The sequence below is a fragment of the Diospyros lotus genome, chromosome 1 (assembly GCF_014633365.1).
Source record: "Diospyros lotus cultivar Yz01 chromosome 1, ASM1463336v1, whole genome shotgun sequence".
In the NCBI taxonomy this organism is placed as follows: Eukaryota; Viridiplantae; Streptophyta; class Magnoliopsida; order Ericales; family Ebenaceae; genus Diospyros; species Diospyros lotus.
This window is the reverse complement of record NC_068338.1, coordinates 14645140-14666882: the sequence shown is the minus strand read 5'-3', so window position 1 is coordinate 14666882 and position 21743 is coordinate 14645140. Positions and strand designations below refer to the sequence as shown.

At 35.9% G+C, this 21743-nt stretch overlaps 2 protein-coding genes across 5 annotated transcripts; both read right to left on the bottom strand.

Annotated features, from left to right (window-relative positions):
• Positions 1–431: 431 nt before the first annotated feature.
• On the bottom strand, positions 432–4157 carry LOC127801589 (FT-interacting protein 3). Of its 4 annotated transcripts, none has more exons than XM_052336848.1 (3): positions 3605–4157; positions 3149–3455; positions 432–2885 (listed from the first exon to the last, which is right to left on the bottom strand). In XM_052336848.1, exons 2-3 carry the CDS (start codon positions 3216–3218, stop codon positions 511–513), a joined length of 2445 nt encoding a protein of 814 aa, XP_052192808.1. In that variant the 5' UTR covers positions 3219–3455; positions 3605–4157; the 3' UTR covers positions 432–510. The 4 variants fall into 4 exon arrangements, with proteins under 4 accessions (XP_052192808.1, XP_052192827.1, XP_052192799.1 ...); XM_052336867.1 differs by having other exon boundaries at positions 3390–3455; positions 3605–4152; XM_052336839.1 differs by having other exon boundaries at positions 3149–4157.
• Positions 4158–5170: 1013 nt separating this feature from the next.
• LOC127801607 (uncharacterized protein YMR315W) lies at positions 5171–19891 on the bottom strand. Its single transcript, XM_052336876.1, has 12 exons — positions 19650–19891; positions 19385–19525; positions 12565–12613; positions 12211–12228; positions 8814–8929; positions 8628–8741; positions 8172–8222; positions 6908–6996; positions 6760–6820; positions 6604–6681; positions 6371–6481; positions 5171–6002 (listed from the first exon to the last, which is right to left on the bottom strand). Exons 1-12 carry the CDS (start codon positions 19770–19772, stop codon positions 5874–5876), a joined length of 1080 nt encoding a protein of 359 aa, XP_052192836.1. The 5' UTR covers positions 19773–19891; the 3' UTR covers positions 5171–5873.
• Between the last annotated feature and the right edge of the window lie 1852 nt (positions 19892–21743).

Genomic DNA, 21743 nt, shown 5'->3' with positions numbered 1-21743 from the left:
TGTCCATTTTCATTTCATATCAAAAATGTTTCACGTTTTTGTTTATGCATAACCTAGGTTCCAATAGGTGCTATCTTTTTCAAAGCATCCAACTCAGATTATTATAATTTTTCGGAAACAGAGACGATAGTTAAACCTTTGACTGCACTTAGTTCATGTAATCTCCACAAGTCATTGAATTAATCCATTCCTAATTGAAATGAGATACAATATATGAGGATCCAGGAATTAACCCATCTTGCAAATCACTAGATGACATGCTAAGCTGAAAGATTAACAGATTCTGGAATTTGCAGTGAAAACACAGCTTTAAAGTTTTAGAGACTAAACTTTGAACTCAAATTGGGAAAAAGAAAGAAAGTTGTTTTTCATGAAACGAGACCAATACTCACATCTAGAATTCAACAAGAGTTAATTGGAACAGCAGCATCAAGATGAATAGATATATATATATATATATATAGATGGAATTCATTTGTTCACTGCAACAGAATCCAAGCTAGAAGAGACCTAGAGCAAGCAGTCTGTTCTGGCAGGTAACCTCCTGAAGAAGTTGAGAGGCAATGAAGGAAGCTTTTGGCGGAGCTTTGGATGCCTTAACACATAAAATCCAGCAAGAAGCAGCACCACCTGAAACGGCGTAACGTACAGGACTATGGCGATGACGAAACAGAATGTGAGGAACAGAGCCGATGCTCGGGGATCTCTCCAGTTCAGGAGGGACTGAAACCTCTCCCCCTGAGTTGCCAAGTCACCGAGCACAGTTTGAATCCTCCCTCCTATGCTTCTCAGGCGATCGTACCTCATCCTAACAATGTCACTTCCCTTGGTGGTTGGAAATGTATCGAATTCTTCATCCAGTTCATCAGGGCCAATAGCATCAGCATGCGACAGTCGGATGTCCATGTGGGGAGGATGCCTTGGTTTCCATCGATATCGCCAAATCCCAATGAAGAAGAGGTAGAGGAATGCTGTGGGAAGCATCAGTTCAGGGTAAAGGACCAGAATGACGAAAAGGATGTGAATTAGAATGGTTGTGATGGGATTCTTCCAGTGGCAGACCTGATGAAACCATTTCCCAACTGCAATAAACCCGCCGATTACATTCATAATCCTGAAAAAATTAGCCTTGCTCCTCCTCACACTCCATATATGCGATCCTACATCGAGCATGTACTCAACAACCTCTTTCTTTAGAGGTGGCTCAGCTCGACTCAGCCTCATTGAGACTATCTGAGTGGCATGGTGTCTCAACATGTCGAGCTGGATTATTGACAAAGGATGAACATAGTGCATTTTCGGCAACATTGGCTGTGTGTACTTGTGTAACATGTTAATAAAAGAAGTGCATGAGAACCTCACAGCTAACTGAATCTCGCCCATTTTCTTCACCCCTGAAGTTTGTAGAACGATAAGAGGATACGAATGTGTATAAACTCGATCAGTTTCAAGCGTGGAGAGGCGAATCCTGACCTTCCCAATCCTAGAATCCTTTCCCCCACCCTGCAGGTGACCATTGTCAAACACTCCTACTGTGATCACAGTGCAGGGATCAAAAACCTCCCAAGTATACTGCTCATTCCATTTGGGAGCAGTATTGCTGATGATTGTCCTTGTTCGAATCCATTTCTGTCCATACTTGGCCACACAATAAGCATCTGTCGTTGCTAGACCTTCTCTAGTCTTCATTGCCGACAATCCTTTTGCGCTTATGATCCCCAGTTCAAGAAGACCGATGCTGGACTTCCACAATTGCCTGGTAGTCGGCCTGAGATCACTGCTGTAATGTGTTGATTCATCCAAAACATGATACCCACCTTCTAAACAGATCCTTAGGTGAATCTTACTTGCGAATTTGATTTCCTTCTTCTCTCCCTCAATGATCGTGTGTTTCTCCAGATTATGCCACCGGGCAGGCACAGCTTTGTTGTCAAACCTCCTGGAAATGTTCTGCAACTGAAGCACACACCTTCCCAAAAACTCATCTTTGTTCTGTGCTACTCTGTCTTCCACAGTTATAACCAAGGGCTCCTCAAATGGTTCGGCAGTGACAAGCACAAGATCCTCATTCCACATTGGGTTGAAACCCTTTATTATTTTGGTTCTCAATGCTTGATTTCCAAGCACAACTCGAACAGCAGCATCGGGATGCCTTCCCTTATCGCTAGGTACTAGATCCTGGCATTCAATCACATTGACTCGGACATACCAAAGCTTAGGAGCTAGGTACACCTTTCCCCGGATCTTGGAAACACCATCACTGCTAACTGTTGCTGCATCAGAATGCCAAGCATCAGGAAAAGCCTCATCTGCTTGAGTTCCCTTCCAAACAGCAAGCATAATCTCCCCATGCTTAATCTTGTCACCTCTTCTGTCCTCCAGTCTGTACCATTGTGGTGCCAATGGGCTATCTGGTGGAACGCGCTTTGGGACTTCACTGAGATCAAACTGAATTCTGCCAATGAAATCATCCAAAACCACATCCTTATCCTTCACCACCACTTCAAGAAACGATGCTTGCAATCTATCCTGGGAGAACGCAAAGACATGATTCCACTCTGGGTTGGACTTCTTCTCGAAATGCTTGGTAACTCCCTTGTAGTTACCGAGCTTCACTTCAACATATGGATCACAGCTTCCACTTACATCCTTCCCGGGCAGATCCTTTGCTTTCACTACGCGAACGTAAAGGTATTGCATTTGCTCCACTAGATCATACGCGCAAGTGAGCTTATCACCAATATTCATCCCTGCCCCAGCAATTTTGGGGGAGGTCTCCTTCAGAGCAAAATCGTCAGGTAATGGTGGTCTCTGCATTTTCTTAATTGTCGATACTAAGCAGGCTGAATGTAACAAAAGGAAATGATTTGTACAACACTCACACCCTGCAGAAAATACAGAGAACAACAATATGTTTGTTCAACACAACTTCAATTGCAAAAATAAACTTCCAAAAGGCTACAAAGGATCAATTTCCATTCAGCTCATTTTCAAGGTATTTCACCGATAAGTAGACCCAAAAATTCATTTTCTTTTCATTACTACAACACAACATGTTATAGTAAAGTTGCTTTTAGGTCTGATTGGATGGTCATGGTTGTGGAAATATCATCTTCACAAAAAGGTAAGCAAAAGACAATGTATAAACCTGACCCTCCCCGACCCTTAAAAAGTAAGAAGTCTCGGCAACATGCTACGCTCTTTTTACACAATACCATAAGAACCCACAATTCTTTTACCAACACCAATGAAACCACGCCGTTTGCTTAAAGCCATATTCAACGAAGGGTCTACAATCGGAAAAATATTCTGAAGATGATTTTCTTGTCGCAGAATTTGCTTAAAGACTTTGATCAGAAGGACAATAAGAAGGCAAGGGTTAGAAGAACCTCGATGATTCAACGGCTAGAGATCCATCTGCGAATATGAGGCGCCTCTCTGGTAATTTTGTCTCGCTAAGGATGAAAACCAGCAAAAACCCAAAACATGGAAATGATTAACCACAAGCAATAAAACCAAACAAGTAGGATTTTTCCTCCGTTTGGTTGCTGAACGGCAGAGAAAAATGCAAGGAAAAGAAAGGAAAAAAAAAATGAAGTAGTACTGGTAGGTACTGTGTTGTTGCGGCGTTGAAAATACAAGTTTTATTTCTCTTCCCGGGAAAAATATATGAATGGCATGGAAGGAAGGTCGCAAGGTGCTGTGTTCTTATACGTAGAACGTATGTTCCTTTTCCCAAGAAACATACTGACTGGAAGTAGAGGTAATTCTCGAGTATTTATTGCAGAATGTTGGAAGGCTTCTGCAACTGGTAATTCTTGGCTTAGTTTGAGCACATTTTCTGAGCAACCAAACGGGCAAAGTAAGTGCAATGTAGAAACCTGGGAACATGGGTTGTCAGCCCATTTGCGTACTGTTTTTTTACAGAGGAGACTCTTTCAAAGAGAGGGAGAGAAGGTTGGTGAAATCGTGACAGCCTCAGCCGATCAAGAGAAGGTAGCAGAGAGCCTGAAGTGGTTCGGTCTGATGATGTAAAAAGATTCATCATGATTTCTTTAAAGATTTCCAAATTTGCATTAAATGTTCTAAAAAAAAAATTAAACTTTAAAATTTATTTAGATGATTCCTATTTAGTCTAAAATTATGATTATGTTATTGTTAATTTATAACAATAACATAATCATATTCATTTAAAGTATAGTGATAAATACTTTAATTTTGAAATAAAAACAGTCAACAGAGATATTTTCAAATGAATTTAATTTTTCTAATATTAATTTATTTAAAAAATAAACTATTTGTTAAGATAGGATATGAATGAGTTACACTTGTTGTTAACCTAGTGATATATACAAGCCAATTAGGTATTTTCACATAATATATAGATAATAATTCTAATTTTACACAATTTGAGATCATTTTTCTTCTGTCTTAAAGTCTAAAACAAGTCCTCTTTAGTATTATTTTTAAGAAACAACCAAAGTCTACATGTACTTGGTCTTAATAAAATGATATTTTGAATGGCTTAATATCCTATAATCTATATATTAAAGAAATTTAATATCTTTTAGTGAAATAAAAAGAGTGAAGAAAGAATATAAATCATAATCTATTTTTATTTAACCATAAACATCCTTCCTAATCTTCTATTTATAACTTGTATACAAGGAATAAATAGCCTTAAAGTCGTGATATGTCCTATAAACTAAGTAGAAAGATATCTAATTCTAACTTATTCTTTTGTGGTCACTTTCACTAGGTATTTAAGTAAGATTTGGGCTCTTTTATATTTTATTTTTCTTTTCTTTAAAGGTGGTTCTATCTGACAAACATGGCCCTACAAAAATGACATTCCAATTGCAATTTGCCTCAACTAGCCAGTCAATTATTTATTGCTTCATACCAAAATAACTATAATTTGTAGAATACAATCTCGGTCCAAATGACTAAAAAAATGTCTAAAGAGTGGGTTGGGATTGAAAATATATATATATATATATATTATTTTACATACAAATATAATCTCATAAAATAAAGAATTCCGTGCATTGAGAACATTTATTTGTTAATTTTTAATACCATAGATATAATTTCGGAACAAGTGAAAATAGCAACAACAAACATAGAAAATGAACAAATGAAATAGTATTATAATTATTAAAACCTCACAAGTTTTGAAAGGAAAATAATATTTAATTTGTACAAATATTGTTGTCATAGTCATACAAAAAATTCTAGATGATATCATATTTTTCTATTATTCTAGGTCTAATTTGGTGAGCAGGCCCAACAAATTAGGCAATTTCTTGAACTTTGCTAGAAGGTTTAGTGCAAATAAATTAAACCCAAATACTGGACAGCTGTGTGAAAGCAACCCTGGAGATAAGTAATTAAGATTTGTCTGAGAAGAAGCGAATTGGTCCGTACTGCCTCCATAATTCACAGATTTTATGATTGGGAAGCTTCATGGGTCCAATGGCAACTACCATACTCAATCACTAACTTGCTGTGTTCATCTCCATTTAATGAGTCTTCTAAGTTGGTGGAAGAAATCAAGAGTTTTCTATATCGTGTCCCAATCCAACTTCAACAAACAGTTGAGGAAAATAAAGACGGTGGGGATGGTTTTCTCAACTCCATTTTCTTCCCCCATCAACTTCTTATCTTCATACCCACAAAACATTTCTTCTCCATATCTTCTCTGAAGCAATTTTATTCATTCAATAGAATAGGTTCACAAACAACTGAGTTCATAATTGAGGTCTGAATCAATGTTTCACTTATCATTATTATAAAGAAGCACTATACTCTGGAAACAATGAGTTGTAGAGCATCTGATGATGGATCACAATGTAGTATGTTTGTAAACTAGGCTAGAATTTGTTTACTTGGACCATGGCTCCTTCCCTCTCTCCAGATTCAAGCATTGCCTCTAGAACAGCAACATCTCTGGCACCTTCGACGAAAGAGCATCGAGGATCAGCTTTACAGCTGCCACCATTCTGCGCCCCCCCCCCCCCCCCCCCCCCCCAAAAAAAAAAAAAAAAATAGCAGAATGAGAATGTGCAAGTGAAAGGTCAAAATTTAGCATTTGAGATTTGGTAAAAATGAAGTTCGTTTTGTTCAATTTGGAGATGAAGTGTGACAGTAAGAATAGCTTGGCAAAAAAAGAAAGGAATAGCTTGTCAATTAGTAGTGTAGAAATCTAAATGGTAAAAGGAGAAACTTGAAGATGAAGTACACACACAAGTGCAGCAGAGCAACAGATAAGTTAAGAGCAGACCTATGGGCCAGATGTTACAGAAAGAAAGGTCAGGTGAGGAAAAAAAACATTAATTGGGTAAAGGAAGGCTTTAACAATAAAAGGTACCTCAACTATAGCCTGAGAGACATCACTAAAAAATGTCTTTAATTCTTCATTCACCCCACTGAAAGGGAAAAATAAGGACTTGCTTTGCCCACCAGTTGTGTAGAGTGAAACCTGTTACACCATCATGAGAAAAATAAAGGTAATTATTTCTCATCAAATCAACAACTCAGAAGCACAAAGTTGCCACATCGAATCCTTCCCAGGATTAAGATGATGAGTCAATTTTTGCATACCGAGTATCCGTGTAATCCATCTCTAGTGCCCCGCTCAACTTGCACTGTTCCTTTTAAGCCAACAACTCGCCAGATTATCTGCAGTACTAAAACAACATAAGTTGGTAAAGCTGAGAGCATGTTTAGGTAATTGAAGTACACCATTTTACCATATACCTTTGGTGAGCTTGATGATACCACCATGACAAAAATTCCAGAACACCCATTCTCCAGTTGACTACAGAGCCAAAAATAATTCCAAACTATCAATTCTAAGATTTGAAATAATACCTCATCAGATCAAATATCATGTTACAGAACTTACAATACAGAGGAGATGTTATCTGGAGGAGGCAAAGTCAAATCTACATGAGAAGTGAAAGCTGACGCAGATTTCACCTCGCATCCAACAAGCTGTTTTCATGATATCAGATCATGATCCAAAAGATATATCCAGTGAGTCTCATGCTTTCAAATTAAAGAAACATTAATACCTCACATATTTAAAAGAAACAACAGAATCAGGACAGCTTCTGTAATTAGAGATGGGGTTCAGAATTAAACCACAATAACTTTGTCAGAGTTCAGGTGTTTCTTTCTTGTTTGAGGAGGAACATATTGACAAATGCAATATCAGGAAAAAAAATTTAACACAGACCAACTTCCTCAGTGGATCCTTTTTATGCTTTAAAAATTTGAATATAAGGTGTTTCAACTGATTTAAGTATAAGAGTAGCAAATTATTGGTAGTATGCATCATTTTCAACTCAACAGTCTATCTTGAGCTTATAAACTAGTAAGATTTGAATCCTGAAGTAACTAGCAGCTTAGGGTTCAATATTGCACTCCACCTACCAAAGCTGTAAGAAGAGGACCTAGCAGTTATATTTAAGGTTAGCTTACAGGATTTCTCCAATATCTCACTTAGCCTTATTTGAAAATCAATGATGCAATTACAGTTGACCAATAGCTTACAGGATTTCTCTCTTCCTGAATGGAACCTTAAGTTTTTGGTTTGGGTTTATATAAAACCAATGAAAATCCTGAAGTCACAGTCAACATCCTCCTGTCTTTCCAGAACCACCTCCATCTCTTTGCCAAAAATTTCAGACAAAGTCAGAATTGTGGCCTGCTGATTGATGATTGTGTTAAAATATGGGTGGCACAAACTCTATATCCCGTCTGATTGTCTCTCTGCATGTAAAGGACCTTAAGATTGCCACGAGCAACTTTCTCCCAAAGGAAGTGATAATCAAATTCAACATCTTTCGTTCAGGAAAAATTAGAACTTAAAGAATTTGCTTTACTTCAACAAAAAGATGATTATGCAAGACATATGTGTGCCCATAAAATTACTATGAAGTTAACTATTTTCTTCAATAAAGAGATGAGATATTGCTAGTGTAGTATGATAATGCAAAAGAAGCTATTTAAGATGAAGACTTGCAAAACTATCTACAAAAGAATTTGCTTTCCACATGAAATCTAAGGATGCCACATACAGAAACACTTCTTAGATAAAAGTTGATGCTGTAACCAGAACCATAATTACTTTGCTTTGATTATAAACTTGAAAAGCAAGAGCTTACCATCCTTAACCCAGCTATGAAATGTACTCCCATATCTAGAATAAATCCGCCCTGCCAAAAAATGGGAGAAACTAAGTATAAAACTTTAGCAATTGGCTACTTGAGTTGGATAACACGATAGAAAGTTGGTTAATTAACAATCAAACCAAGACAATAAATTCTTTAACATTCAGTCTGTAAAGGAAGTACATTACATATTCTGACCAAAACTAAAAAATATAAAACATTATGACTTTGCCCTAATAATCTTGATTTTGGCCAAAACAGGTAGCTGCATGCTCTTGGGGATGAGTTCTTGCAACTAAGCGTATTAGTTCAGCACCTTAGCATATCACAATATTTAATCAACATAACATCCAGTAATAGGTCTTTATCATCTTGATTCAGGCATCTGATAGCTAATTGTGTGGCTTAAGGAACAAGCAAAGGCTATGAATTTCACAATGAAACACATACAGTAAAATTGCGTCTCCATGAGCTTGAAAAGTAAGGATTTGAACTGTTCATTGATCCTTCCACTATAACTTGGACACTCATCATATCCCCAATCTCAGTCACTAGTCTTTTGCTCTGCAGAGACAAAAATTCAATTAGTAACAAGAAATAAGAAGATAACCAAATTATAAATGACATAAGTAATACCTCCACAAAAGCAGGTTCAAAACGATAATTTTCAGCAACAGCCCAGATTGGTTGACCAAGAGTACAATTCAAGGTAGAATTATAGCTTGATAGTGCACTTTCTGCTTCACTGCTGCCTGCATAACTAAATAGCTATTCATTTGCTTAAAAATATCATCTTATGAAAATACTGTAGTTGTTCAATACAGTTCACATTAGACTGTCAAGCTAGCAGAAAAGAGATTGGTTGAGTTGACTTAATTAAGCCTATGTAGATAGCTTAATATCCCTGCATTCTGTTCTGCTGACACATTGATTTTCCAAGAGTAGCTGCAGAAACACATAGAAGATTGAAGCACATGTTTGATAGGACCTAGAACTGTCTTGGAAAATGGATGTTGTTGGAGTTCCCAGAACAAGGCCCTAAGACGATTTGTAGCTACCTATCCACCAACCTATACAGGCATATCTTGCTTGGAAAACATGTGTAAGTCCCATGAGGTAACTTGGTTGGCATGGTTCGTACAACTATAGGCTCTAACAGCCAGACATCTCAGAAAAAAAGGTTCAAGCATACCCTAAAATTGGTTTATCTTTCTTAAATGACCTCAAATTGTCTCCCTCTGAAGACCTCCATTACCTAAAGGATTAGGCTGAACCAGACCAGAGTCCTAGCATACTTTCTCCGAACTGGATGCTAACGAACTTGTCCTTGATGGGCCTAGAGAGAGGGAGAATAATGACATACCAAAAAATTAAGCATCTCAAGAGTGATAGCCTTGCTGACTTTCTCTTAAGGAAGTCAAATTTCCAATTTTCTGGGACAATACAGCCCACTTGCCAAAAACCTTTTTGGCACAAGGGGGCCCTAAGTACCCCTTTTATAAAATAAAGAATATTCTGTAGAAGTTGTCGAATAGAATAATCTGCCTGAAGCATGTATAACACTGTCCTTGAAGGTAGATTCTACCTTTTAGGTGGAAAAAAGGTTGAACTAGCTACCTCCCAGGATACGACAGGCCTTCAAATTGGTGTGCACTCACCAATGCGGAAGCAGGAACAACAAAAAACAGTTTTTAACCAGCAGACAAAAATGAACGGGTAGAAGAAGAGACTCGTTGGATGTCCCTGTTGAAGCTAACAGAAACAGGTATTTATAGGCTGGCGGCCATAGAGGAAATTTCAGCTACAAAAGGAGGAATAAAGAAGAAAATAATGCCAAAACCGCTACATTTTAAAGGCTGTAACTGGTAGTAGCTGTTAAAGATTACTTCAAAATTCTAAAACTGATAGCTGTTGAGGTTCAAAACCAAAAAACTGGGCTTGGTCAAGGCCTCGTGGAATATTGTTTTGTGTGTGTGTGGGGGGGGGGGGGGGATCAGCCCATTTGCCTTTGGTTAGCCCCTTTCACAAGCCCATACCTCTTTCTTCCTTGTCTCAAGCCCATAAGGTGGATCACTCAACATAAAGTGCTTTAAAGGCTCTTCTCTTAGCAATGTGGGATTGCTAGTCTTTTGAAATACCTAACTTTACAAAACATATTCTTCTTCCACTCCAATATATAATACCACTCTCTCGTGGTTGACTCAAGTCCTTTCCATTCTTAAATCCTTCAATTCTTGGTACCCATAAAAGGTACTGATCCCAAAGTTTACTTGATTCAATGGATGCCACGTGAGTGAAAGGAACACAACATCCATTTAGTAGTGAACTTGTGGATCCAATCACTACTTGTTTTTGAAGGAATTCTCCAAGTCACTCCATAGTAAGGCACTCACGTGCTACAAAAATCTAATGCTGAGTTCCATCTCAACCCAGGGAAAAAATGGTCCAAAACTTTCAAGCCAAACCCTTTTGCATGAACAAATGACTTACTGTTTTTCATATATTTCAAGAGACCCAAAAGAACAGTGAGGGTTACAGCAGCATGTTGGCTGTTCTTGAAAAAGGGATAGGCATCCAAGATCTCATTTTAAGAAGAATACCTCATGAAAATATGTATAGAAAGAAAGCAGTGTCCAGCAAAGCCCACAACATCAATCACAATTTCAGCGACTTCTCTAGCCTTTCCCAAGGCATCTAGAAAATTGAGTGAAACAGTAAATCTGGCTCACTCCTTTACTCAAAGTTCTGAAACTCCCAAGACATCCCAACGTAGCGGTCTCAACATTAGGAAAGCCACTCAACGTGTTTAGAAATTAAATGAGGAAAAGTAACTTAAATGTTTTTTCATGAATAACAAAGACAAACAATTTGGCAGTTCAGAGAGAGAGAGAGGGGGGGGGCATGTCCTTCCTACTCTATATGCCATTTTTATCAATCTAGACTATGAATCTTGTATTTTGAGAAATTTGTAAATAATTCTAAGAAAAATACACACTAGCCCAGTTGCATACTCAATTTATGGAGTAGTAACTAAAGGATCAAAATTGTCATCATTAACTGAAGCTGAATATGACTGCCTGATTAGCAAAAAGACATGCCACAGTACTCTAAAATTGACACTACGATGCTGAAGATATTCCAAGCTTGCAGTGTGACGGTTATATTCAGAAAGCATCAGTAGCAACAGTGCAATGGAGATGTGGTGTGTATGAAAAGGTCTTTCTCTCTAGTTACTTCTTATTTAAATAGAAAACTATCTTACACCCTATCAATGTTGCACTATTATTGTTGCTATATTACAATGATAATGCATCTAAAAAGAAAATAAAATCGTAGAATGAAAATCTAGGTCAGCAACCTAATCCATCAAACAAATCACTCATCCACGTAATGACTGGTAAAATAGTTCAGCAAAAAGGAAGAAGAAAAAGACTGGTAACATAGATGTGCCTTTAATGTCCTTTCTGTACTACCTTCAATGCCTTTACTTTTCTGTAACTTTTGAGTATGAGATTTCTGTTTTTCCTTAATAAGTGAATGATTATGTGATTCTTTACCCTTAACAACTTTTGGATTCTGTGCATCTCTTCAACTTTCCCACATGATGAAAAGCATGGAAGTGCAAATTGCCCAACTTAGAGCGACTCCGAGTCTTTAATACAGTACTTTTTTGAATAATCTGTTTCTTTTTTGCTAGATTCAAATAATCTATTTCATGTGGTCCTATCATATAGATGTTTTCATATTGAAACAAATAAAAATAATATAGTAAGACTGCTTGAGTGCAGAAGACATTTTCAACCAGATTAAAAGTCTATCAGTCACTTTTTTTATACATATAAATCCATTATTTTATGAATAATCTACTTTTAGTATCTGACATAATTTCCTGAAGCAGACATCTCTGATTTTCTTCAAGCAACTAATAGGAATACTGAACAACTTGACCACAAATGGAGACAATCATTAATTTTGGAAATTGTGGATGGCTAGTAAAGAAATATACAAGAATTATAATTTCATTGATACTTACAAGCTGCAGCTGGTTTCTCTTTTGATCCACCGAATCAGCCAAGCAATAATAAACACATGCCCAAACAAAAACGTGTTAGTTTATTGAACAAGAGGGTACTATCAAAATAGAAAGGCTATATCTTTCATATATATCCAGACAGAGTCGAGCACGAGCACACACTTGTGGGTACATGCAGACATCATAAAATTCAATATCTAACCATCAATAAAATCCTAGGAGCAACTGCTGCAGGGGATCTTATATTTCTCTCAGGAATACTGCATATTGCCCTAATCTATGGAAGAATACTGGAGGCTAGAGAAACAATAAGACCCTAAACCTCTGGTTTATTGTTATTTAAAGCCAATTCACCTTGAAGGACATGCTTCCCTGCCTTTAGCAACCTCAGTGACATGTCTACCTGCATGAAATAATTCACATGCAACAGAAGATATTAAAATTACACTCATGATTTAATGATCAGTGAAATAATCTGCAAATACGACCGACCAGTACACAGTGATTGGTGGGAAAATAATAGTCCTAAAGTTAATTTATCCTTGGTTGGACATTAAAGAAGCTAATCATCCCCAATTTTGTTTCTTAGCATCTGCAATTTCTCCTTGCACCACATTCAAATGGCAGATCACATTTTAATTCATGGATTCACTGTGAATTCACAAATAATTTGTGGATTAGAAGTCTAAATTCTATTACATTAATGAACAAGTCAACAATAAGACAAGACATGGCCAAAACTGGGCAATCATGCAGGCAAGGTACCCAATTGCAGGGCACAGCCCCTCGTCCATACAAGCTATAGATCATCTAATATTGCAGTCCATGAAATTTGAATGCATGATCTACATGAGATCAAGTAGTAGAAGTGCTCTCTCACTTGCTTCCTATCTGCTTCTGCGTTTATTTTTAACCCTAAATCAAGTCAGATGTAAACATAAATACTAAAGAATATAAAATAAGTACTTGTTATCCCAGTCTTCTGCCTCACTTATTCAAACACTCAACCCTCAAGAATAATAAGAAACTCTCCACACACGAAAGAGAAAGCAGAATATGGAAACAATAGAAAATAGATTAACACACACACAAGAAGACATAGAATTTATCCTAGTTCAGTTCCCTTGAAAGGAAACCTACATCCAGACTGCCTTAGGCCTCTTTTACACTATCTTGAATCACAAGAATGATTACATGCACTATAGAACACTCTCTCACAGCCCTATCCTCAGGCAATACAGAGTTAACATAAGATTACAAAGCACTCAACAGCTTTTCTCTCACACAGCACATACTCGCATAACTCTCTCAAGATAGGATGAAAAACCGAATGATAAAAGAGACCTCACAACCCCCTATTTATAGAACATAAGGGGTGGACCAAACAAGACATAACCGCCGTTACAACTAACCAACTAATAGAAAAACTAACTAATGAAATATCGAATACATCCTTGACCACTAACCTCCCGAGACTTTTAACTAATCTAAGACAAATGATTTAACAATACTCAATAACCCAGAATTTTTTAAATTACTTAGTTCTACAAATACTTACTAACATTGAAAATAAAATACATGTGACAAAATACTTAATAATATTAAAAATAGATAAGTAATTTATACAATTATAATATAAAACAATATAACTATACAGGTTCTCAAGGTGCTAATTCCTATGAATTTTAGAAGTAAAGGCATTCATGCTCTTGCTGCCTTGACTGATCCATTAACCACTTACTTTCACTTCAGAATTTACGTGCACTTCAGATGTGGTAACATGAAGGAATATTTCACCTTTAAAGGACAGGGCAAGTTTGGGAATGGCCTATACCAACCCATGAACAACAGATTAATGTGCATTTATGGAAGTGATAGGATACTTATTTATTTTGATTTGTTTTATTTTATGTAGATTTTAGGTCTAGATTTTTATTGATTTTGTTGGGATAATTTTACCTATGGAAATTATCTTTTAGTTGGTCTTTGCCTATAAATAGCCTAAGGGTGTAATCAGAAAACCAGTTCTGATTGACATTGAACCCTCCCTCCCCCTACTACATCTTCTTCTGCAATCTACTGTAAATTTCATTGGCTGTCCCACATCATGAAGACAATGAGTATATGGTTCTGAATAAAAGTTCATATGGAATTTTTTTAGAGAATGAAAAGGAACAACAACAACAACACCAAGTCTCAACCCCACTAGGTAGAGTCAGTTACATGGATTCGTGCTTGTTAATAATCTCTATATGTGATCACACATTCTTTAAGGCCAATATATCCTACATTATGCCTAAGAGTTTCTTATCAAGTGTTCTTTGTCCTTCATGCAACAATCACACCACAATCATGCACTAATACAATGTATAATTCTACTTCAAAAAGTAGACGCAGTTCTTTTTCCTTGGTCCATTACTTCAGGTCATTGGACTCAAATTCCTTTGCATTTATTTTATTTGGGCATCACCTTACATAAAGAATAGGCCTATTTAGGGATATATTACGAGTCAATTACTTGAAATCAGGTTTGAAACTTTTTAATCAAAGTCTTGGCACACTAAAATAAGGCCCACGAATAGACCATTTCAAAGCCCTAGTTTTTTCAGCACAAATCAAGCACATTTCACTCTCTTTAAATTTTACCAAAATTTAAAATTCTAGTCAAACTCAACCCATTACCTTTCCTTGCTTAGGCCCATCTAAAACCAAAATTTCAGAAAACTAACTCCTTACAAAACAGTTCTTCAACATAGGCATTTGGTCTTGTTTTGGCCTCATTTTGATGCAATATTGTGGGCAGCCTTTTTAGGGTTAGGGTCAATTTGAGTAACTTTGGGAAAACCCCTCACATAACTCACCTATATGGCCACAATTTGGGACCCCTTGGACAGCTCCTTGGCTAAAACTTCTAGGCTCTATTTTTCCTCATTTTTTGTAACCTTGGACACAAATTTGAGCACCTAATCTTTGCACATTTGGTCAAAGGTAAGGTTGTGTACTCACCTTCTAGACACAAATACTCAAGGGAAAACTAAGAAATCACTTCCAATACACAATATTTTAGCACAAATATACTTCAAATATGTAGCTAATTTTTCAACCCAAAAGAATGATAGAAAATATATATGCATCAAGTTCCAAAAGAACTAATATTTCAAGCAATAACTCATGCTAAAATCCCTATTTCTTCAGATATATCATTCTTGGGTACTAGGGACTTCTTCCTACCTCCTTGAGGTTCTCTCTTAATCTAAAAATTGAAAAGCCCAAGTTTATGAGCCAAAATCAAAGCCCATTTCAGTCTCTTCATATTTTAAGGAATTCCAAATATAGCCAAACCCAAGCCCACTAAAATATTGTGTATTGGAAGTTAGTTCCTTCAAATTTGGCCTCATTTTGAGTTACTCAAATTAACTGATAGCAATAGGCCAAATATAACCCTATTTGAGTAACTTTATATTTTGAGTTAGTCATATTTTAGGAAGTTACTCAAAATTCAAGCAAGTTAGTTCCTTCATAATTGGCCTCATTTTGATGCAATACTGGAAGCAGGTTTTTTGGGGTTAATTGAAGTAACTTTGGACAAACCCTGTTGGCTCATCTATATGATGACAGTTTGGTACCCTTGGACAGCCCCTTGGCTGAAACTTCTAGGCGTACATCTCATTTCGTGTAACCTTGGCCTCACACCTTTGAGCACCTAAGCTTTGCACATTTACTCTAAGTTAATCATAAGGTTGTATATTCACCTTAGAGCCCTAAATATACTCGAGGAACAACTAAGTAATCACTTTCTTGCAATACATAATATTTTAGCACAAATATACTTCAAATATATAGCCAATTTTACAAACCAAAAACATGATGAAATAGATGTCAAGTTTCCAAAATAACCCATATTTCAAGCAAGGCATCCTGATAAAATTCCCATCTCTTCAGGCATGTCATTTTTGTGTACGAGGAGCCTAGGACTTTTTCCTACCCTCCTTAAGGTGCTCTCTTTATCTAACAATTCCAAAGACCAAGTTTTTGAGCCCAAATCATGCCCACTTAACTCCTTTTAAATTTTACAAACTCCCAAACTCTAACCAAGCCCAAGCCCAAGCCCATTACCCACTCTTGTTTAGCGCACACCTTTAGGACCATCCATTTAAACCAAAGATTTCAGCAAGCTAATTCCTTCAAAACTGTCCCTTAACCCAGGCCTTTGGGTTTACTTTGATGCAATATTATAGACAATCCTTTTAGGGTCAATTAGAGTAAGTAGGGAAAAACCTTCACATGCTTAACTCAACTGTGTTCACAGACAAAGGGCCACTAAACAGCCTCTTGGCCAAAATTCATAGTCTTTATTTCTCATAATTTTTGCATAACCTTGATCACACCTTTAAGCATCTAAGCTTTGCACATCTACTCTTAGTTAAATGTAAGGTTGTGGACTCATCTTATAGCTTACAAACACTCAAGGGAAAACACTTCCTTGCAATAAATAACATTATAATATTCTTCAAACATGTAATTAATTTTACAAACCAAAAACACGATAATTGATAAACTATATGACAAGTTCTACGACCATCAAGTTCCCAAGATAACTCATATTTCAAGCAGGAACTTATGCTAAAATCCTTGTTGGCAATGGCACCTAGGTATAGTATTAAATTTACAAGGGTTCTCACATTTTCATAGACGGATGGGAGTAAAGAAGTTAATCCAAGCCCAAAGTCTAAGGATTGGATCATGGAACATAGGAACTTTAACCCAACAAACAAATCTAAAGTGGTGGATGTGATGATTAGGAGAATAAATGATATTATTTGCCTTCAAGAGACGAAATGCATTGGTGAGAAGGCTAATATGTTGATTGAGTCTAGACATGTACTTTGATGCCCACAGAGGAGCATTCAAGGAATGTAGTAGGGATTATTATGAGACTCTGAAGGATGAGATAGTGGGTGCAAAGAAAGTTGGGAAATAGGATTATTGCAGTTGTAGCTATCCTAGGATAAGAGACTTTAAATATTGCCAGCGCATATGGCAACAAGTTGGGTTGAGAGAAAAGATCAGAACAACATTTTAGGATGATTTAGAGGAGTTTTGCAAGGAATACCAAGAGGAGAGAAGATCGTTATAGGAGGTGACTTAAATGGACATGTGGGTTAAGAAGTGAATGGGTATAAAGATGATCATAGAGATTATCGATTTGGAGAAAACGTAATAAGAGAGAAAACTATTTTGGATTTTTGTCATGATGTATGATATCGTCATATAGAATAAAACCAAGGTTAGATATAAAAATGGCTGATCAATTATCCAAATAGATTATTGTCCAACAAAATGATCGCTTATGATGTAAGAATTGCAAATTTATACCGGAAGAATTCCTGACCACTTAACATAGGCTTTTGGTCCTTGACATCTAAATCAAAAAATGGGAGAAAGATAATGTTGAAAGATTTGAATTAGTTTTGTTGGAAAACAGAAAAAAGAAAAATATTTGGAGAAATCTAGTTTTAAAATAAAATCCTGGTTCTTTCTCTTATGGCTGAGAATTAAGTGATAAGGTTGTTAGGAGATAGGAGAAGATTACAAGATTAAAGGGATAAGGTGATAAGGTTAAAAGATTAAAGGGATGAGGCCATTTGCAAAAGATAATTTCTGCAATTTTAAAGTTAAATTGATGTATTTTATCTTCTAAGCCTAATTCAAATTTGCTCCTAATTTTTAGGAGATATTTTAAATGATTTCCAAAATATTTAGCTTATTTCATTCTTGTTCATCTGTTTTTATGGTATCAAAGCAGAGTAGAAAACCCTAGGGACTAAAATATTTCATTGTTTTTCCACCATGTCCGATGTTACAGCAAAGTCAACACCCACTACCACATCCCAAACCCCTCGGGCCTCTACCAAGAACCACCCTATTCAAATCACCACTATTTGCCTCAATAGAGATAACTTCCTGCGGTGGTCACAGTCAGTCCAAATGTATATCAGGGGACAAAGGAAGTTCAGATATATCATGGGAGAACGTAGAAGCCCGATGAGAAGGATCCAGCTTTCTCCACTTGGGATAATGAGAACTCGATGGTTATGACCTGGTTGGTGCATTCTATGGTTGAAGACATTAGTGCAAACTATATGTGTTATTCAACCGCAAAGGAACTCTGGGATAACGTCTTGCAGATGCACTCAGACCTAAGAAATCAATCCCATGTCTATGAATTGACGTTGAATTCAACTTTAAATCTATTCAACCTTAACCTTTCAAATTCTAAGATGTCCCTCCAGAACTCAAGTTTAGCATTCACGCTTTCTATTGTTCAATCTACCAAGATAATATCACTACAAATAGCAGTAATCAAGTCAACTCATCTTGGATGTGCTCAATGCGTTCATCTATTAATAGGGCAAACCGGAAAAAGATTTAGTACAAATCCTTGATATAACCTATTTAATTAGAAAAGTCTTCATACTCCTTCACAAATTCTAGCACACTTTTCTACTATGTAATAGAGATCTTTAATAACTTGTATACAAGAAACTTGGACTCGCTTCTAATTAAAAAAAACCCCATAAAACTTCTCCACACACTTTGCTATAGGTCTTTTACAAATCTATAAACACCATATATATATATATATATATATCCTTTTCATCCTTAGACCATTCAATCAGTCACCTCAGCAGGTATATATTCCATAGTTGACCTATTAAGCATGAAACCAAATTTATTTACAAAGACCTCAGTTTTTTTTTTTTTCTTTAACCTTGTTCAAACACCCTCAGCAAAAGTTTTATAGTATTGCTTATTAGCTTATTCCCTCTAGAATATGAACAAGTTTGCACATCTCCTTTATTCTTGCAAATGGACACGAAAATGTTTCAGGTTTCATTTGTGCTAGTTTGCATTATTAATAGACAAAAGTTTACTCCCTGTAATATATACAGAAGTGCCAAGCTACAATGGCAAAGACAATACAATCACATACAGAAGCATCTATCAAATCTATGGAAATGGGGGCTCCTCTCCCTCTATCACAGACATATATGAATACATAAGACATTTTTTTATTTGCTTGATAAAATGTTATAACACACTTTTTATAGTAACACATAATTACTGAATCAAAAATCCCCCCGCAGGGCCGCGGGGGAAGAGAGAGAGATGCCTGAGTTTGTCCAGCAAGAACCACAGCAACTGCAACAATAGAACTGTCCTGAATAATCTCATCAAGTCCCTTGTCACCCCACTTACATTCAACATCAGGAAAAATCTCGCGGGCAATCTCAACAGCGCCCTTGGCTGATTCCTGTACGAGAAGCCCAAGAAGAGAGAATTAACGCATCAAAAATACCCAAAATCCAACAAACTTTCTCTAATTGCCCGTTTGGTTAACAAGAAAATAGGAGAAAAAGAAAACATGGGTTGGACACCTCACTACGGCTCCAAATGGCTTTGATAAGAAAGAGGTCGGAGAGCTCGGCCAATCTTGGGATGTACTGAGTTCGGACGAAAATGCCAGCACCAAGAATGGCGATCTGCAGAGGCTTTGCCATCTTCCCAGATTCACTCAGCTCAATACGATGCTATCGACACGTATAACATATATACCTATCTATATATGTATGTATGTATGCAATTAAATAAAGGCCGAAAGATGGGGTCGAAGTCAGCAATTTACAGTTCGATTAGATACGCAACGGGGGTGGGTCGGGGGAAGGGGGAAACTTCATTGGATCCATTGGTGGGTCCTCATATTCATTCCATGCGTTCTACTGCCATGTGTTGGCTGATTACCGTGTTCTTGATTTTGATCTTTTTGTTTTTGCTTGTTCAATTATTCTAATTATTATTTCTGGATGTCTTATTCATCCATGGATTGTGTATCAACTGCTTTGAATTTCGAGACGAATTCTTGTTCAATTGGGATTTTTCTTCCCTCCCTTAATTTGCCTCAAAATATGGTTCCTATATTTTTATTTAATTATCCAAATAAAAAGGGAGAGAACCAAGATTGTTATATATAATAATAAAAATAAAATAGTAAAAAAGAAGAATTATATCTAATATTTTATATAATAATTATTATAAAACCTCTATAAAGTTAAAATGGAAGTCATATTAAATGATTGGAAGATCAATTTTGTTGTTATGTCACAACAAATGTTGGGAAATAAAAAATTTAACATGCAAAAATATGAAGATAATTAAGACGAAAATATTATAGTCAATATATAATTATACAAGAAGAATATAAAATAGAACATACAATATTAGTAATAACTTGATGTGATTTCTATTTAATATAAGATAATTTAGGTTTAATATGATTTATGTTCTTGAAATAGACTCGATTGCAAAGGACTACGATATCACTCATCACTATTAGAATTCAAATATATGAAGAAATGAGTTTACATATAAGTTTATATGTGTCTATTTGGTACATATGATTTGTAAATTATTACTTTTATTTAATGAATTTATTTAATATACACTCAAAAAGTAATAAAAATGTTAATAGATGAAGAAAACTAAGAGATACTTTCCAACAAAGTGTATGGAGGAGAAGATATTAGATATAAAAAAAAGATTTAAGAAAGACCTGCAATTCAAATCAAAAGTAGTTTAATTTTAAGGAAGGAGAAAAGTTGAAAATATGACCGAACTTGTAATTAATATCACATTTGAAGTAGTAGTTAGTTACTTGTTCTACTTGGCTTGGAATTCCTTGCCTTTGCATCAGTTTGTCCACTTTCATATCCCTTCTTCATTTGAAATTTGATTTGTCAAAGTAAAAGATAGGGATGTAAACTGTAATGCTTTCATTGGGAAGGGTTTTTTAAGGATATATTTGGGACTTTTGAAGGGAAAGAAAAGGAAAGGAAAGGAGTGAGAGGGAGATAGGGTTGCCTTATTCTTATTTGAATGTTGAATGAAAAGAGAAAGATAACTCTCTTCCCCTTATTTGATAATTTAAATAAAAATTAAATAAAATGGAAGAGTTTTAATATTATATTTTCAATGAAACCCTTATATTTATATTTCAAATTTCAATGCATAGGGTAAAGGGAAATAAACATAAATAAAAAAAAATAGTTAAAAATTATTGACATCCCTTCTATATCCTCCAATTTTGGGGTATGCAATTTTGGAAAAATGAGATGGAACGAGGGGAATTGGGTTCTCTCAAATCTTTTTTTTTTCTTTTTAAGTATCTTTCAAATTAGAGTTGATAAAATAATCGAATTCTGCAAGAACTTGTTCTGGGCTTGCTCCAGTTGGGACGAGTTTTTTTTACTTAAATAATGTTATTTCAAAAATATTAACTGAGTAGTATTAGTCCAAACTTATTTATCAAAATAGTAGTGGATTACTAAGTGACCCCCAAGGGTATCGAGTTTTGCATGGTAGGGAGAAAAATGTTTTTAAGAAGATTGTTTATAAGCAAAGTATAGAAATGCACTTGAGCATTTGTATAAGTAGCTATAAACAATCTCTCTAAGAAGATTTCTAATGTTGACCTC

Excerpts from the sequence above, each read along its gene's own strand:
- LOC127801589 (XM_052336839.1), bottom strand. The coding sequence starts at position 3,218 with ATGGTATTGTGTAAAAAGAGCGTAGCATGTTGCCGAGACTTCTTACTT. Across the intron at positions 2,886-3,148 it reads TAAGGGTCGGGGAGGGTCAG|GGTGTGAGTGTTGTACAAAT; the intron begins GTTTATACATTG and ends TATTTTCTGCAG.
- LOC127801607 (XM_052336876.1), bottom strand. The coding sequence starts at position 19,772 with ATGGCAAAGCCTCTGCAGATCGCCATTCTTGGTGCTGGCATTTTCGTC. Across the intron at positions 12,614-19,384 it reads TTCTTGCTGGACAAACTCAG|GTAGACATGTCACTGAGGTT; the intron begins GCATCTCTCTCT and ends TATTTCATGCAG. Across the intron at positions 6,482-6,603 it reads ATGGATTACACGGATACTCG|GTTTCACTCTACACAACTGG; the intron begins GTATGCAAAAAT and ends ATGGTGTAACAG.